General features: G+C 40.1%; 1 protein-coding gene across 3 annotated transcripts in view; it reads right to left on the bottom strand.

Annotated features, from left to right (window-relative positions):
* The window catches only part of adamts18 (ADAM metallopeptidase with thrombospondin type 1 motif, 18), a 61,828-nt gene that overhangs the window by 16,456 nt on the left and 25,723 nt on the right, over positions 1-19,649 (bottom strand). For all 3 annotated transcript variants that reach the window (XM_080885620.1, XM_080885619.1, XM_080885621.1), the window contains 5 exons: positions 10,035-10,207; positions 9,071-9,201; positions 8,450-8,573; positions 7,907-8,151; positions 667-787 (listed from right to left, as the gene is read on the bottom strand). In XM_080885620.1, coding sequence (XP_080741746.1) covers positions 667-787; positions 7,907-8,151; positions 8,450-8,573; positions 9,071-9,201; positions 10,035-10,207 — 794 coding nt within the window. The remainder of the gene's footprint in view (positions 1-666; positions 788-7,906; positions 8,152-8,449; positions 8,574-9,070; positions 9,202-10,034; positions 10,208-19,649) is intronic.

Raw genomic sequence — 19,649 nt, 5'->3', positions numbered from 1 at the left:
ACACAAAAAATATGTCTAGAGGTCTGCCGGCTGTCGCAGCACCTAGAGGCATGGCAAATGAAACTACATGTACCTTAAACACAACAGCTATTCACTAACAAGTAAGCTGGATAGTAGCTGTGAGTCTTTCAGGAGAAAGTCTGACAAAGGTGCTTTTCATTAACCTTAGCACATTTCCTGGAACACTGTTCATCAGGGTATTATACACAACACAAAAACAGCCACACACAGAAAAATCAGACCTATAAACACACACACACAACTTTTCCTTATCACTTTTAGTACATCTGCACATATTTCTGCCTCTCTTTTATTGTAAGCAACTTAGATTCTGTTGCTATGCCATTCAGGCTTTTCATCAGGGGCTGATTTGATGCATTCCAAATCCTGAGCAGATTTTAAAACGCTGGGGATTTTGTTTCAAATTGAGATGTTAAAAGAAGTCTTCTTAGTTTATTTGCTATTTAATTGATGATCAATTCCATCAATTCCAAGTTTGAAGTCTTTGCTGCTACATTGTCAATTAAAGTAATAGCTTGATTTGACTGTTGCAGTTCAGTGGTGGATTTTGGCAAATGTTAATTTAATTTACTTATCCTGTGTACAGAACTCCTCTAGTTTTATCCAGGCATCAACAGATGGACATACAAATAAAAACTGCCTCACCTCCGGCACAGGGAGCAGAGCAATCCGAGCGCACCACACCCCAGCTGTAATCAGGCTTCCTCTCAGTGCGAGGCAAAGTGTACTCCCATACCACACCCGGGTTCTTTCCCTGCAGAAGGATCTATCAGACAAGAAAACATTCAGTCAAAAAAGGTGACAGCTGTGTAGAGAAAGTTTATCTTTTAACCTTTATTTATCAAACTGTAAGTCATCCACCAGGCTACAGCTGCGTTTTCCCAGCTGCTCAAGGGAGTGACACTAGCAACCTTTAGATCCTTCCTCAAAGCTCTAAGCCGCCCTTTGTAGCTTAATTTAGAGAATATAGCATTACTGCATACTAAACAGAAAGGAACACTAAATATTTAAGAAGCTAAGTAAGGCAAATATTTAGCACTGGTTCATCTACATGTCTTTTCAGCACCAAACCCACGTATTCCCTCAAATGTCGACTGATTATTAGACCTCCAGTAATCCATGTATTATGTCTTGCGCATTCTAAACCAAAGCAAATTACCCATTTGTTATGAACCCCACTGTAAGAGACTAAATGCAAGACAACCGCCAATGTGATTAGCCTATTTAGGCCGTTCAAGTTTACTCGAGCTGCTCGACAGACTACCTACTAATGAGAAGATTCTAGAAACCCTACAAAACGCTTTATTCCATTTCTACTCTGAACTGGATGAGCACACTTTTATTTGGATCATATAATGCTCATGCAAGGGACAATTTCCATTTTCTTTTGTGATGTGTCTCTTTTTTTTAACCACGTCCTTTACACAGCCCAGTGATTCTGAGGTACCTTTTCTGCACAAGAGATTTATTTGAACATTCAAGTCAGGCAGAGACTAATGGATGAATGAATGCAGACATGCCCATTACAGGAGAAGCATCAGGCTATCATTAAAACAACCCCATAAGAATTCCCTGCTGCGGTGAAAAGTTTTGCTTGACATGCATTTACATAGTCAGCTCCTAGTGTGTTATTTTAAACCATTTCAAAACACTGCACTGGATTGTATTCAGCATAGCTTTGTCTCTTTTGCATCCAACCACGGTTTAGTCCAGGTTGGGTAACTATTACTCCTCAGCCCATTTGGCAAAATGTATTAAGTCCACCTGTGATTCTTGAGAAACATCACAGTCTATCAGCATCTGGGATAATGGATTTTGACAGGTGTATTTTCTTTGGGGTATTTCCTAAAGTTGAAAGGAATCTACCATCAACCATTCAACGCCAAGCACCTCCTGGGTTCAATCCACATTAAACAGCTCTGGGACGCTTCCACTAACTTAAAAATAACCTTCTGATTGTTAACTGTCCAATGCATAAAGTCAGCTATTGCAAGATGGGGGACAAAAGGAGGGATGTAAATCTATGAGCAAGCAGATACCCAATGTCAGAAAAATGTATCCGTAAGTCAGTGTTTTAAAATCAATACTTCAATTTAATTTTAGTTGGGGCAAAAGTGGTTCTGATGTCACATTTTCTACTTAAGATCTTTCTCAACATCTATATGGTTTAAGTGTCTTTAGGCTGCATTTTTGCCATCAAGTAACCTTAATTACTACCTACGAGTCAAATCAGCAGTGGCAGACCATGTGGAGAGTGTGTGGAGGACCCAGGTGCGGACACAGGCGAGGAGACAGAACTAACTTTAACAAAAGGCGAGCCTTTATTATGGCTGATATAGGGGCAACATAAAGCAGCAAGGACAGAGGCGAAACTAAACTAGAACCTACACTGGGAAAACTTTGACTTAACTATGACAAACTAGGAAGACTGGCAATGACTATGAACAGGACCTTGTGCAGAGTGCATGACGAAACAATGAAATACATGAATCACTAACAGAATCCTGAAACTACTTAACCTGACACGACATGAGGGATGTAACACAGATGACACGACGACAAACACAGGAAGACTGAGGACTTAAATACACACATGATCAGGGGAAGTGGAGACATATGAGGACACAGCTGACTAGAATGAAACATAATGACAACACAGGGGAGAGAAACACTAATTACAATGAACAAAACACAGACTCTTCCAAAATAAAACAGGAAACACAGAGACATAGACATGACACAAACTTGACAACAGGAGCCACACAGACATGAAACATGACAAGTGGACGCACGGACCAGGGAGAGATGACAAAAGGGACTAAGAAACAAAGGACTAAACTGCAACCTAGAAATCAACTAGATGAGTTAAACTATAACACAAATGAATACAAAAGATACATAAAAATTCAAACACTGGGTCACATGACCCAGCACCGTGACACATTCCTAATTGTTTGAGATACTAAACTTTAGTATCTTGCTAAAGTGATAAAAACTGCAGACTCAACAAAACCACATAAGGGTTGGCCACATTTTAACACCCACAGTTTCTTTGTCCATGCTACCAACACCAACCAAACCCAATGCCATTGAAAAACTGCCACCACTAACCACACAGGGACATTGTGCTTATCCAAGCAAACCAACTTTCTGCTCTTTCACCAAACAACCACCAGTGATGTGAAACAGCAGCTACAAAAACAACTCTGGTCAGAGTTTTTATAGTCACTTTAGTAGAGGACTTAGATGCCCTTGAATTGTTCAAGCTTTCCAAATCACTGATCTTTCTTTCCTAAGAAATGTACAATGTTTAAAACACCCAACCAACCACAGTGTTCACATTTGAGGAGACAAATAGAAACAATAGTTTCAGACAAACCTACCCACCGCTGCTTTAGTTTTTGATCATTTAAACCCAAAGCTCAACCTTTCAGTAACAACTAAACCAATACGAACAAAAAACAATCACCTACCTACCACTATTCAAGCCAAAATCAACAACTTTCTGCAATCAGTAACAATACCAGCGATAATTTCAATGACTTGCATGCTCCCATTTAATAGACAGAACACACACTGGCCTTGTGAACTCCTTTGTAGTCAAAGCAAACTTACAGAAGCAGCAAAATATTGCCTCAATTTAGTCACAAGACATGAAAACTGACCCAAACTCTACATGAGCCTTATCTGCACTGACACACTAACAGCACAACGCAGAGGGTTTACTCAGGGGGCCTCCAACAGACGTGTTAGTGAGTGCATGTATCATGTCCAAACTGTTCAGACGCACTGGTGATGATACCAGCAGGGCTTGTGACTGTGCTAGCAAATACAACAGATGAGAAGCTTTTTGCAGACGGAAGACATTTTCCTTCTACCATCACATCTTTAACCACCAAATGCAGTTTAGCATCCATTACCATCCATACTACGTTTAGTCTTGTTACTAGTGTCGTTAGCATTGCAAATGTGGAAAGATTCATGAGTGTTTTGGGTCTTACTGGCAATATAGCTGTTTTGTCGTTTACGTATGAGGATGTATTGTAAGTTTCAACTAACATAAAGTCCCTAATTCTTTTTTCCACATAACTTCTGAGAAATCATTGCTCATTAAAATATAGTTTACATGTTGGGAACCTCTAAACACCAAACTGCCAACAAGCCTTGAGTGAATCTGCTATGGCGAAGCAGCTCAAAGAATATGTCTTTTTTGGCAAACATAACAGTAAAGTTTTGAGTGTTTCACTTGCTAAATGTTCACATTATTATTGTTGTGTAACTTGAAATCTTTTAACCAGTATATTTCCTAATGATATTGTTCATATTTGCACCGATAACTCACCTGGGGAAGTTTTGTTCCTATTTGTTTCAGTGATCAGATTATTAGACATAAGTTTGGGAACCAGGGACACAAAGGAATTCTTTGCATTTCCTGGTGCTAATAAACATACATCAGACAAGGACATGTTACTGTGGCAGATGGTTAGCAGAATTAAGGGTTTCATTTTCAAAAATGCTTTAAAATGAAAAGGAAAAACATAGCGAAACAAATATGGAATTTAATTATTAAGTAATAAAAATCATAGCTCAAGATGGTCTTTATTGACTTGAGTTATCCTCTTTTTTTGGGCTTTAGGAAAGGAAAATGTTTATTATCGTCTTTGAATGACTTTCAGTGGCTACAAACATATTTAAGTTGTGAAACTAATGTGTGTCTAGCTTCCTAGAGTGCAACAGCAGACCACAGAGTGTATTGGTTTCACAACCCAACAATCACAGCACTCGTCAAGTCAGCTGGGATGATGATGAATTGCAATGTGGTGGACTCAGATATCAATCTCACAGCGTTTTGTGTTGGACTGGCATGACCCTGCTTCCCATACCACAAGAATGCCAATTCCAGGGGGAATAATCCTACTTGGTATTCACTTAGAGCTCCGGAAGCAGCCATATGTTGTGTCTGCTCCTTCTACCACCTCCTGTGAGCTATTTCTATGCCCCCTTCCCTCATCCTTCCTACCAGCTAAGCAGCTGTGCAGATGTGGACACCTTGTCACAGTTTACTTCACACTCCTTACCATTTGTTTTTCTTTGAGCGCTTCAAGCTGAGTGAGAGTCTGCAAGTGATCCGTGTGTATATCCTCCCCCATGTGCTCTCTCAGATTTTCTGTGACAGCACCAGTTAAATAGAATGTGTGAAACAGATGAAGAGATCTGCGCTCTCCTTCCATCATTTGGCTCTTTTCATTTGCACTTAAAGTCCTCGTGCCCTGACCTTAACTTCTCACATCCAGAGTTCAATTGCAGAATTCTTAATCTTTTAATCTCACTCTGCATCCTCTCTCTTTCTATCCTTCTCCCTCTATCAACCTCTTTCTCCTTTTTGTAATTTCAGGACATACTTATAGAGATTATGGTCATGTCATCTGCAGATCAGCTGCAAGCCATCGCCGAGTCCACTGCTGGACAGATGTATGATCAGAACACACAGACACGTAAGAGGAGTACCATCAGCCTAAAAAAAAGGAACTTTCTTTAAATTATCATTTTTTCAAGATAGGGCACATTTGTGTAGTTATTGCTATTATTTCTTTTGGTTAATATGACACTATAGTGAGCCAAAGACAACTGTTTAGACGTAACATTTTATTAAATCTCTTGATCCACATGCAAAACTTAAAATTACTGTTTCCAAAACGTCTGTAACGATCCTTCGCTGCATTAGAAAACTTTGTACATATTGCTATAGACAGAAATCAGTATGTAAAGTGTGATGGATATGATATGTGACAGATTCATTTTACTGTTTGTGCTGCGCTCACAATTCAAAGCAATTAACCTGCCAATAGCAATGTCATCATAGTCAAAAAACTATGGCTCACATTCCAGCCCACTCAGACCAGCGTGTACAATCATCGTTCAGTTATTCTTACTGACATTGTGTGTGTTTATAGCTTACTGGGTATGTTTGCAGCTAGTTTTGTATACTTTGTTACTGACTGACAACCCTGATGTCATTTATAATGTCACTGTCACTAATCTCACGCTCTCATAAAACCATACTTTTTTGTTGATTTTGTCAGAAAATCTGTTCGGGTCTCTGTGATCAGTAGCTCTTGTGCTTATATTGTCAAATATAAGCACATGGATTTTTCAAGAGTTTGCAGTGGTCAGTATTTTAAACATTTATCTATCAGCCACTCAGGTCATGGAAAAATACCTCCCCAGCACACAAACCTAAAATGTTTTCCATTCTCTGGCATCACTCAGGGGATGCTCTAAACATAAAGTGGAGCTGAGGTGGGGTTTTCTCCTATTTTTGTACTTAGACTTGGTGAAGTCTAAGTACTAGGAACCACAAATGTTTGTACAAAATTATTTGCTTATCTATTTAGAAAATGGTGAGTAATTTATATGAAAATATTGTTATCCTGTTGATTAAAAAAAAAAAGAATAGGGAATTGATTTAAAGTTTGTGGAATGTATTTTCTGAGCATTATCTGTACCAAGTTTGATGACAAACCTCCCAACAGCCGCTGAAATGTTTCTCCCTTACACAAAGTGCCGATCAGTCAAATAATCCAGCACTGCTATTCTTTAAGCTATGTCGCCAACCACGACTGAAACTAAGATGCACGTTATGTGTGCATGTCTCTGCACTTCTGCAAGGGTTCATCTTGCAAAAGGACAACAATGTGCTTTTCAAATGCCAACTACAACACAGACTCCACTAAACTGCCCACAGACCAAAGCCTCTTTCTAAAAAAGCTATATAAACACGGATGTTTCCTGATGGCCAAACAAGTAACCATCCAATCCAAGTACTTTGAAAATATCACACTGGTATTCCTGTTGGATTTACAGCCCAATCATTCCTGTTTTAACCACAGTATTGCAGTAGCCCAGGGCATTGAGGGGAGACTAGATTTTACATGAATATCACCCCCACCCCCATGGCAAAAAAAAAAACTGTCTGGCTTTCACCTGGTTTTCACTTCTGTTTTCACAGCTGGAGTTCAAAGGTCAAAACAAAATAAATGCTTTTGCGGACAAAGTTATGTGAGAAAACATCCTACACCTCCCACCAGCATTCACTTAAAACCTCAGAATGACTTGGCCACTTGTTGAATATTAGTTTTGCTTTCAGGAGGATACCTCTGTCCAGCATCACATTTTGCTACTTTAGGACAGGTAAAGACTCGTACTCCCCTTGAAGCTCTGGTTTCTAACACACCACTGAATACAAACATGAAGCAGAAATATGGACCACCACATAATAAATCTTCTGCTTTACTGTGCAGAATATCTCACTCCAAGTAACCATCTGATTTTATGCTTTTCTTCCTACCCACTAAAGGGCCGTTCATGTTGGGATTTTACTTGCTCAATTTGACTTAAATTGCAACGCTACAACAAAGCACAGGGTCTGCATTAACAGCTGTGAATATATGTCAATAGATATGAACATGTGGCTTTGTTTGGACTGGAGTTTGGCAATAGGGTGCCCTGTCTGAATTCTTGTGTATGATACAAGTGGATTACAGAGATCAGTTAGTACTAAAATAGTCCCTGTAGGCTGCTAGCGAGCACAGTAGATGTGTTCAATGTGTGCCCTTTAATCGTTTTCACTGTGACTTAGATAAAAATGTGTCCATTCTTTACAAAGCACCCACCCATTTCTGGCATAATCAGACACCCAAAACAATTAATTATTCACAGAAGATTTGCAGGAAGCTTCAACCAGTCTTTTTCTCCATAGCACCAAACTTCTTTCATCTAACCCTCATCATGTCCAAGCATTAAAAAGGAGGTGCAGCAGATCCGCCAAAGACCCCTGTCACTGTCAATTGCCATAGACGGATGTCACCCAGCAGCAGCGGCTTACTTCAAACACCAGCGTCTCATTAGTCGGTCCAGCAGCATACAGGCTCTCCGGCTTGTTGAAAGAGCGCTGGTAGTCGAATACGGTTCCACCAAAGTGGAACTTCCCTGGCCAGTCCACAGTCCACTCCCCAGTCAAGTAGTACTTCTTTTTCAGGGAGCGGACAGCCAGGTAGCTAGTGGAGACTTCCATTTCCTGAATGTGAATACTTCTAGCCCCAGCTGGAACTGTCACCATGGAGTAGTACTCTGGTTTCAAAAAGAGAAAGAACAACAGCCAACACTAAATCATTATTAGCTATTATTGCTGTTCTATAATCCTGTCATGTTTCATCCTGCTAACATCATCCAGATTTTACCATGGCTTAACCTCTTCTGAGGTGAGTCAGTCCATTATCCAGTGGAATTATGTGCATGTGTCTGTCTGTGGATTTTATTTTTTATCCTTGTTTCTTTGGTTAAGTCTTCTTTTGTATTGTAAAAATACTCAGTGTACGCCACCTAACATGTTCAGACACACTATTAACAAGGACAAACACAATCTTACCGTTAGCCCGGTGTTGCAGAGTGTACCGGCCTTTGAAGAACTTGCAAGTGGAGTTGTCTCCCTTACAAACTCCACAGGCATCCAGAGAGGCCTTAGAGCTAAGAACTTGGTCACAACCTACAGCCTAAACACACACACAAATGCATGTTTGCCATCAGTGTGAATGGAGCAAAATGAGCATGATAAGCTTGTTTCTTGAAGTGCATGTGTCAATAAAATAAACTCTCCAACTATCAACAAATCTATGCATCAAAGGGTGATAACTCAAGAAGAAAGACTACAAGATGAATATCACCTTGACTAGAGAAGCAGCGTTACTCTGAGGTGACAACAATTTTAAAACGCTTTCATAAAGAGCTCATAAATAAAGGAAAACAGAGAATACATTAAAATAGTGCAAAAGTGTCTTCCCAGTGCTAAGTAAGCCAAAGAAATTACTCCAAAAGATTTTTTTACCCTTTTTCCATTTACTCAATGCATTTGATGCAACTGCACATACTGATTATCTACAGACAACTGCACTGTCTTTTGATTCTGACACTAACTGTGCCTCTCATACAACCACTAGACAACAGAAAACATTCACTTTTGGAGTACAGTGAATCCACAGAGCTGATATACCTCACACACTCCATCAATGCAGACATCTTCTTTGTGGTCAGAGCAGGAAGTGCCATCTTTAACTTTGCTGGACATAGCAAAGAAGAAGTCATAGTCTTCTGCAATGCAGTACAGCTTGCAGATGTCTTCATCTGCACAGAGGAGAGGAAGAGAGGTATCATTAAGAATGATGGCATCACCTGTAAAATGCACAAACTGTTCTTCAAGTTTTATTGTCTGGTCAGTTTACAGCTGCAGAGGCTACTGACTCTGCAGGTATGCACTAAGACTGAAACACAAAAGACAGCAACTACGAATGCACCCAGGGGTATTCATATGGGGCTACAGGTTTATTTTGTAGTTCAGATCAGTTATCACAGACAAGTCTCTACAGCCGTCTTTGATTAAAATAAATGACGATGAAGGTGACTTGGCCCAAGGTCCCAGAAGGCAGTTCAGAATCTGTTCCTCTCTAGATCACCCCCCATTCATCTCCAGCTTAAACAGGCCTGGGACGACAGCCAAACACACGGCTCTCCTTCACTGCACTCTCTTTCCCTTGCTCTGTGTAACAAAGCTGGCCCGCAGGCTTCCTTTTTAAATCTATTCTCGGTGTGTCAGAGGGTGCAGGTGGCTACATGTCTTCCATGCACATTACACACAGTGATAGTTTCCTTCAGCTTATTGGCCCTAATCATTGCAGCAGTAAATAGAGGTTGGCATTACAGAAACTCTTTTTAAAAGAGTTTTGGGGAAGCAGAGCGGGTGCAGAATATAAAAGATCTAGAGAATTAAGACAAGCAAACCTGCCCTGAACAATCTGCAATTCTCTGTATATTTAAAAGCTCTGTGGCCTTTAGCCAATGAATATAATGTGCCAAGAATACAGTAAATCACTGTATTTACTCATAATCCACAAGATCTACTGTGTATTTTGTATTTTGTGTCATTTACTTGTGGGGATTGTAAGTAACTGACCACCTACCATCCACTTTGGTGTAGGGTTTCCACTTATAATACCAGCCCCTGAAGGGCTTGCTATTGTACTCAGCGCACTGTTGGGCACGGAAATCCACAGCATTGGGAGGGCATGGACGAATATTACACAGCTGGTTGAGACGGCTGGGGCCTGAGCAAAACTTGCCATTGTTCTGTGGCCTGGGTAGAAGACGAGATAAGACAGAGAAAAGGGAGAGGAATTACAGGGAAGGTAGATTTGTTTAAGTGCTACAGGACCTTTGGCAATATATCAACAGCACTAACGTGCCAGAGCAGTTCACGGGAGAGACAGCTGGTCAGTGGAAAAGATCCACCCAAATTTTTTCTTTTCAACACTTCTAGTTCTCGTTCTATTCATATAACTTTTTCAATGAAATCCCTGTACACCTGTGAGAAAGCTGTAAAAGCCATCTTGCAGAAGCAATAATGATTAACATGCAAATGGAGTACATAAAAAAGTCTGTACATTTAAAAGTAAAAGACTATACAATAAATGAATGGTCATTTCTTGTAGTCGAGGAGTTGGATGGGAGATAAATGGTCAGGTGTAAAGACCTTAGCTACTTTAACAAAGGCCAAATTCTTATCGTCAGATGTCCATCAGAATATTCCTGGAAGTATTTGGCACAAACCATGAACCAGGGAAAGGGTGTTGTCCTGGAACAGGTCTGGTACATTGTGACTTCGACTTGCAACTGATAGTATTTCAAGGATCTCTTATTAATGTCTTATTAGGGTCTAGCTGAATAATTTAGGGTGCCTTACATGGTATACTGGTATAATAGATAGCACAATATAAAGATACTGTTAACAGCCCTATGTGGTTTTAAATTGGCCGTAGGTGTGAATAGTTGCCTGTCTCTCTGCTTTAGCCCTGGAATAGACCAGTGGGTTTCTCACAGTGAAACCTGCCTCTCATCCACTGTCAGCTGCAATAAGCTCAAGTCCCCGTGACCATAGTTAATAAAATAGTTGGCTGGATGGACCTTCGGAAATCCTGCAGAGTCCTCGACTCAAATGTATCCAAGCTGTTTGGCAGGACGTGAAGGACCAGCAGCACATTAGGCAAAAGTTTTTGTTGCTCAGCATATACCTCAACATATATCACACAATACACATATCTGTCTATTTTAATGTGTGTATTTAAAATATTTTAAAAAGTGTAACATTTATTTATCTTTGAAAAACATCAAGCTAGATATTTACCCATTCTAAATGGTAAATTTCACCAACTGGCTGCTGCCTGCAGCTTCAAGTTTATATCATCAAAAACATGCAGATTTTGTCAGTGATCTCTCTCAGCAAACGGTCAAAAATTCATACTAGCCCATAAAACTCGTCCTTTAAGCTTTGGAAGTTATTTATCCAAGTACTGAATCATTTAACTGAATAAAGTGGGATTTTTAACGCTACTTCATCACATCATAAGTCACATGCTTACAAGCTATGCTGAATCAACAATTTATATACCACATGAATAAAATCAACAGCTGATAAAAAGGAAGTGGCGCTTTAATGTGTCACCAAAATGATCAAACCAGTCACCACTTATTAGAAAACACAACCAGACTCTTGACATTAAGTGAACATCAAGATGCCATGTCAGACTTCCCAGGCTCTCTAAACCCATGCCAGGCATTCCAACACAACCACCAACAGAGAAAATTGAGTTTAGCTGTTTACAGAAGTGCGCACGCAGACACACACATACATACAGAGACTGGAGAACCATGCTGATCAAACACGTCTAATAAAAACAGTTCACTAAGTGTGACAATATAATGAAACACTTTGGCAATGGAACACAAACAGTGCCTAATAGAAACAGTAAACACCACAGGAAAAACTAGATGTATATTTCTTTCGAGTTTTCTGCAGCAAATGAAAATGTCTGTGTATAATGGATGTCAGCAAACAAGACAAGCAGATATCTGTTCTGCCCTGGACTCAATCACAGAATGACTTAGCTGCCAAGACTGATGGAACTCCATTCAAGGTGTGCCTGTGTATATGTGTGAATTTGCTGTGTGCCAAGCATGCATCCCTTGGTGAGAGGGGGATTTGGCACAGGTTTTGCACTCCTGATCTTATTAAGACTTAGCAGCAGACAAATGCAGCCCATATGGTAATGTGCTTACGGCAGGCCAGCGGGGGTTTACGGTGTATACTCCATCAGTCAAGGTCTCATGATCTGAGAATCACATAAGATGGGCTGTTTACTCGAGAAGGGAGTTGAATGCACTTCATAGACTTTGTACAAGTGGCCCCTAAGTTTCACAGCACTCTTTGTCTCTCTTCCTTTTCTCTTTATCATTCTTTCCTCTCCTATCTGGATGATCCAGTATCATTGCAACTGTAAATTTACTTCTAACAACAAGACAGAAACCAGATACAACAAGCCCCAATGCAGGGTCCTTATGACCCTGAAGGGTGTTTAAATGTCCCAGTAGCCTACTAAATCTGCCCAAAGACAGAAGCCGAAACCCCTGTAGTTCAGAGGTCACTATGTCTAGTCTTGTCATCTTTCTGAGTCAACTGCTCCCTCCCTGTCCCTCACAGGACTTCCCTTTCTGCAGTTCACATAAAAAATAGATCCACATTCTGCTGCTGTGACCCCTTTACAAGTCCACTGGGAGATTCCAACCAAACAATGGTCTAAGTACCATCATTCCCTAATCGTGTACCCTGTTGAAATGGGGTGTGCCAAAAAAATGCTCCTTATAAAACCAGGTCAAGATCATGAACCTAATCTCCCAGGCTTTTTGCTAAGGATTAGGATCTTTGATCTGGCAGGTGGTCTACAGGGAATGAAAGAGCAAGGACAGAGATGGAGTGAGGAAAAGAGGGAGGCAAGGGGAGAAGATTCATTTTCCATTTTGGAGCTACTCCTAGAAGGGAAGGCTTTAGTCGGCTGATCGGAAGCCTTGTACAAGCCTGAGCAAAACATACGTGCTTACCTTATAAAATGAATGAGTTTGTGCAGAATCAAATTATTTTAGGATCTGTTCCTGCTGACTGAGGATTCTGTAGCAAGGCAAAGGTTACAAGTGTCAGGGATATTTTCACAAGTTTTTAGTAGCACACCCCCAGACTATCCAGACGGTTCAGTTTAGGGGTAAAGATGATAACAGACACAGGCACTCCAATTCAGGCTAATCCTTCTCGTTCTGCCCAGATTAAGAGCAGAGGGGCCAAAATAATCACAGAGATTACTGGGGACAAACACACTCTGAATATCATGAGTCATGGAGTAAAATGTGACTCAGGGGTACACACTGCTGTCGGGATCAGGCTTGGGTCTGTCTGAATGGCTGAATTCTTTCAGCTGAGGATGGCGATGCATGTGAAACAGTGCTTTATACAGACAACCACAGCCTATTTACATTTAAGGAGTTCTGACAACTAATTGTGTTTATTCTGATAATGATATCATTACATTTCATTAATGGATTTAATGTTTAGCCTTCAACATCTTTCCATCCCCTTTCTGTTTGTCTGACCCCGTAACTCAACGGTTGGTAGCATCAATCCATTATTTTCAGCAGCTTCTCCTACAATGCTTTGCTTAGTTCTACAAGAATGATAAATGAACTTGGCAGATAACCTGACCCTTTTCGGTCTGCCAGTCATGGTGTATAATGTGTATCATATGAGAAGCAGCCTGTCTCTTTGATCCCTCGCAGGGATTAGGAGACGAGTCGGCTGTGATGGACAGAACAGACACATTGGTGACTGCCTGCTGTTAAGTAAGCAGTGATGAAGCCGGATGAGTAAATAAGACACTGTGTAACTCTGTGAATATCTTAATGGACTCCATAATAGAGTTGATATAATGAAATGGGTCAATGGAAAAAAATAAATAAATACATTTTTAAGGAATCATTTGAACACTCGGCTTAAAATTTGTGACATTTAAAATGAAGGCAAAAAAATGTAGTCAGATCGTTTTGATAGAACTGCAAAAATCAAAAATGCAACTTAAACTAGAAACTGATTGTGACAATGTAGTGGAAATCACTGTTTGCGGTTTACTCTGGAGATCATACTGCACAATGAGACATGCAGCACCGTACAGAAAGTTCAGTCCATTTCATTGATTCTTATTTATTATACATCAGCATCACAATACCAAAACAGGTACCATTTCTCCTTGCAGACAACTAGAAAAGTCTAATTGCATATTATTTCTATTTCCAAGTTTGGAAAAACATGATAACTTAATGCTGTTTAATGTGTACAGAGAAAAAGAATGAGACAATACAATGCATTTATCTGGCTTTGTGTGATTTCAGACACCAAACCACCTATTTCAAATGTTATCAGCTTATTAAATCACAATTGTTAACTGTAATCAGTTCTATAAATTCGAATTGTAAGTGCCTCTTTCTACTCACTAGGACTGCACAAGGTGCATATTACCTTACCCTGATTATAGAGGCCTCTTCTACCTTATCACACTGGTAACATTAAGCTTTGTAATGTAAGTAAAGGGTTGAAAGGTTGTATTTTAACATTAAATATGAGTTCTTCCTTACCCTAAACAAGTACTTTTGTTGCTGCTGTAAGTCAAATTAACTCCAATTACAGGTTCACATGCTACAGTGATATTAACTTGGTTTGTTTTTGTTTTTTCAAGTGAAATAGAAGTTGAAGTTGTGTGAATCCTAATACACAAGGGTAATAGCACTGGTTAGAGGGTGAAAATGTGTAACTTGAAAGGGTTTTATATTGCAACGGAAGGGCAGTTAGTTAGAAAAGTTAGAAATACTTAGACTTATGGTAAGAAATACAAGTAGTGATACTATGTGTGACATAGTCCAAGTCTTATACAGAGGTGCACATAAGTGGTGCGCAGGTGCGTCCAGAAAATCTTATGAACGCAAACGCGTACATAAGATTTTCTGGAGGAGGACAGACATTTGTTTAGAACTCTTAAAGATGTCGAAGAAGCAAGCTCCTTTAAGCAAGTATTCTGGTGTTCCTCCACCTCCAAAGAAATATCAGAAGGAGTCCGAACCGCAAAAGAAGCACGTATTCTCGGAAAAATGGTTGCAGGAGGTGAGCTGGCTTCAAACAAATGATGAATGCACAGAGATGTGGTGCAGAATATGCAGTGAAAATCCCACTCTGACAGACAAAAACAGTGCCTTTTATATGAATGTGAACTTCTTCGCGTCTTTTATTTTGACAGCGAATGCGCACCTGCAGACCACTTATGTGCACCCCTGTGTGTGTGTGTGTGTGTGTGTGTGTGTGTGTGTGTGTGTGTGTGTGTGTGTGTGTGTATATATATATATATATATATATATATATATATATATTAGGGGTGCAACGATATTCGTATCGATATTGAACCGTTCGATACAGTGCTTTCGGTTCGGTACGCATATGTATCGAACAATACAACATTTGTAATTTATTTTATCAATTTTCCTTCTGACGATGCTGTCTGTGTTGAGCGCTCAGTGAATCTGTGTTCGACTACTCCGCCTAGGCTGCACTGTCCAGCGCAGATCCACTGAGCGCTCAACACAGACAGCATAGTCAGAAGGAAGAGCGCAGGGAAAGCTAGTGAGACAGAAGTTAAGCTCTCCTTTTAACATGGACCTCCCCCACTCTCATTCAGATCTGGCGTTTGGAATTATTTTGGTTTTCATGTGACGTATGACCCTGAAGGTAAGCGAGTCATGGACTAAAGTAAAACAGTATGTTGGATGTGCCATGCAATGCTCAATTACATTGGTGTGAACTAGTGTGTTAGCGCAGTTAGCTCGTTAACGTGTTGGCCGTCTAGCCCCATGCACGGAGCGATCGGCGGTAGCTCGTTAACGGAGATTTGCCGTGTTGTGGCGTTAACGTCATTTCAACGAGATTAACCTGAAAGCACTAGTGGGAACACAACGAATATGACTGCACATTTACGCCGACATCATCCTAGTGCAAAGACAAGTGGAAGCAGACAAAAAAAAGCAAGCATGCTACTAACTTTAGCCGAGTCATTTAGACAGCTGTTAGCACATGATTCTCCTTATGCTGCTGAGAATATAGCCCAGAAGAAGCGGATAGTATAGCTTTTATTTTGGAAAGAGACATTTCTCTGTAATAAACTCTCTTTTCCAAAGATGAGTGATTCCTCAATCAGATACAGGGCTTGCAATATCGCTAGCCCGACGTCCTGGAGCTAGCGATTTTTTCAGTCGGGCTACCAAAATCTATCTCTGCCCTGCCCGTCGGGCTATTGTAGGAAAAATATATGTCAATGCTTTTGCATTCTTTCAGAAATGTAGCTGGGTAATTATGTCATTGGCATCGGTGAGCCACTGTCAATATGTGACATATTGAAGTCGCGTTTGAATTTGCGCTTGTTTTTTTGCTTTCACTTTGCAATTGTGCGAACTGTGTATAGAGAGCGACAGCACTGATCTGTGAGTGATGATAATTTGTGCACCAATTCCTCTGACATCATTTTATCAATCGTTAGCTTACTATGCAAACATGACAAGTGAAATCTCCCGCAGCTTAAACATGTGAGAGGTTGATCGCGCAGAGAATCGCTGAGCTTATGTGAGTGAGTGTGTAAAAGCATTTCAGTTCTGCTGAGCCAAATAAGACAGGTCAGGGTGAAGAAGTGACAGCCAAAGAAAAGCTTACCACAAAACGGAGAAGTTATGACAAATCAGACTATAAGGCAAAAAGAAAGTGCAGCTTTATGGTTTCATGGACAAAAGAATTTCTGTGGCTGCAATATGATGAGCTAAATAACCAGGGCTGCACATAAGTGGTCCGCAGGTGTGCATTCGCTGTCAAAATAAAAAACACGCACAAGGGTTAGGGTTAAATTTAAAAACTGTACTTTTGAGTTAAAATATATATTTATAATTTTAATAAATGACAAATTAAAAATGCTTGAACATTTTTTTGTATCGAAAAAATATCGAACCGTGACACCAAAGTATCGAACCGAACCGTGAATTTTGTGTATCGTTGCACCCCTAATATATATATATATATATATATATATATATACACACACTTGCAATCCTCTGCTCCAAAGGCAGAGGATTGCAAGTTCGATTCCTGCCTGGGGCGTCTGTATCCAGTAAGGGTCCTAAGGGCTAGACCCCCAGGCTAGACCCCCCATGCTAAGCGAGCCTACCGCGGATATGAGCGAGACAGATAAATATGGAGGCATGCCGGCTCAGACGTCGCCCGGATCAACAAGGTCCGCGTCAGGTGTTGAGGAACCAGGGCACACTGACGAGAAGTGGGCTACTGGAACAAGAAGGCATCGGTGGGCAAGACACGAAAACAGGGCGTTGTTGGTTGGAATGGTCTGCTCGATGATGTTAATGCTCTTCAAAAAAAAGCAATTCGAATCATCCACAATGCAGGTTATAGGGAACATACAAACTCACTATTTTTGCAGTCTGAAATATTGAAAATTGACGATATAGTGAAATTCCAAACAGCACAAATTCTATTCAAAGCAAAAAATAAAGAACTGCCAGGTAATATTCAGAGTATGTTTTTTTTGAAAGAAGGAAGTTATAATTTAAGGGGTTTTTGTAACTTCAAAACAATGAAGGTACGTACTACAAGAAAAGGCTTTTGTGTTTCTGTTCATGGAGTGAAACTATGGAACAAACTGAATATGGAATTAAAGCAATGTCCAAACATAAAACTGTTCAAAAAGAGTTATAAAAATATGATCTTCTCGATCTATAAAGAAAAGGAAAATATTTAAATTAAGTGAATGTCTCTATTTAAAAACAAACAAACAAACAAAAAATTCATGATGTGATATTATAGTATATAGTATATCAGAAATCTGTTCACTATTTTTATTACAAATTATATCAGTAAGGAAGCTGACTAAATATTCACTGATAATTTATGGCAAAGGGGTGGGATTAAATAAGTGTATACTTCTTCCCACTCCCTTTCAACATGTAAATTAATCAGAATGGTTTTTTGTATGTAATTTGTATAGTATTTTTTTTCTCTCTTATTTCTTTTCTAAATGTACTTGTATATTGTTCACATGTTGAAATAAATTACCAATCAATCAATCAATCAATCAATGCAGCACTACGGATGATACCTACAGCCACGCTTACCGAGACTAACAAGCAGGGGCCCGTTCTTCGTACCTCGCTAAGTAGGTTAGCCGGATTAGATTGTTGACGATTTCGCGTGATCCTGGATCAGTCGGTTCCCCGAAGCTCATCCGGGACTTGCTGTCATAGCAACAGAGCCGTAAGCGTAAACCTGCTCGGGAGCAGGTTTACTTTATGTAAACAGGATTAGATCGCGGCCACGCAGGTATGTCCGCTTCATTTATACGAAAGCAACAGCGATAAATAAATAACATCAATGTAACTGAAGATAATGCAGCACTTGATCCTTTTATTGATGTCACACAGATACATACAGGTCATTTCCTAAAAAAGGGAAATGTACTATTAACATTCTATTACATGTATGTGATTATTACAGATGTAATTCATATTTCAGAGTAGTAATTGTAAATTACTTCGTGTAATCAAGATGAGAGACCACGGCTATAAAAGCCAAGGTGGATTTGGGAAGCCTGTCGCAGCCATGTCCTGTCCGTTTACGCGAGCAACCCATTGCGGAAGGTGCAAGATTGATAAGGAGAGTCCTCAGAATTCAGCGTATATTGCGGGACAGACAGGATCCTTTAGCTCAGCGCGACAGTGTGCTCATTGAGAGATATCGATTTTCCCGTGAGGATATTATTTACTTAACCAACTTGTTGACGAGGGGGTGCAGGACCACCACCTGTCTTTTTTTGCTCTGCCCTTTTCTTGGTTGCTGTTATAAACAAACAAACAGATTATTTCAGGCTCTCTTTCCAAGAGACGAAAAGCAATATAAGTGATAAATATTACCATTCTGTAGAATATTCTTATATTTCACTTTTACTTGTTCCCATGTTCTAGTGGGTCCTGTTGTGGCTCTAATGTGAAAGAGGATATAATATAACAATATAATATAATGTAATATAATATTGGATAATATAGTGTAATATAATAAATCTACCCTACCGCCTACTGGTGTTGGCCAGAGGGGCCGATGGCGCAATATGGCAGCCTCGCTTCTGTCAGTCTGCCCCAGGGCAGCTGTGGCTACAACCGTAGCTGCCTCCACCAGTGTGTGAATGTGAGAGTGAATGAATAGTGGCATTGTAAAGCGCTTTGGGTGCCTTGAAAAGCGCTATATAAATCCAATATATTATTATTATTATTATTAAATTACTTACGAGTTTAATTTGTCAGCAACTTTCTGCCAGCCCTCTCTCCTTGCTTTTGCAGCCTTTGCAGTGTTCCCTTGCGTTCTGATTAAACTCTGAAACTCCTGAAATCCCTCACTCAGGAGTTCTTGCTCTGCTGCCGAAAAATACCGAGCCGAGCGCGCTCCTTCGACATTTTCGCCGACCAATCAGAGGGTTGCCGATCAATGTTTCTACTATCGATGCGTAGCCCCTTTTATGACACCCAGTGATGTCACATTACTGCGTCCAGCTGTACTAATCGTCAACAGCAGGTGTGTTCGGGGAACCGGATTAGCGAGCTCACGG

The sequence above is a fragment of the Rhamphochromis sp. 'chilingali' genome (assembly GCF_963969265.1).
Source record: "Rhamphochromis sp. 'chilingali' genome assembly, chromosome: 6".
NCBI lineage: Eukaryota > Metazoa > Chordata > Actinopteri > Cichliformes > Cichlidae > Rhamphochromis > Rhamphochromis sp. 'chilingali'.
This window is presented reverse-complemented; position numbering and strand designations above follow the sequence as displayed.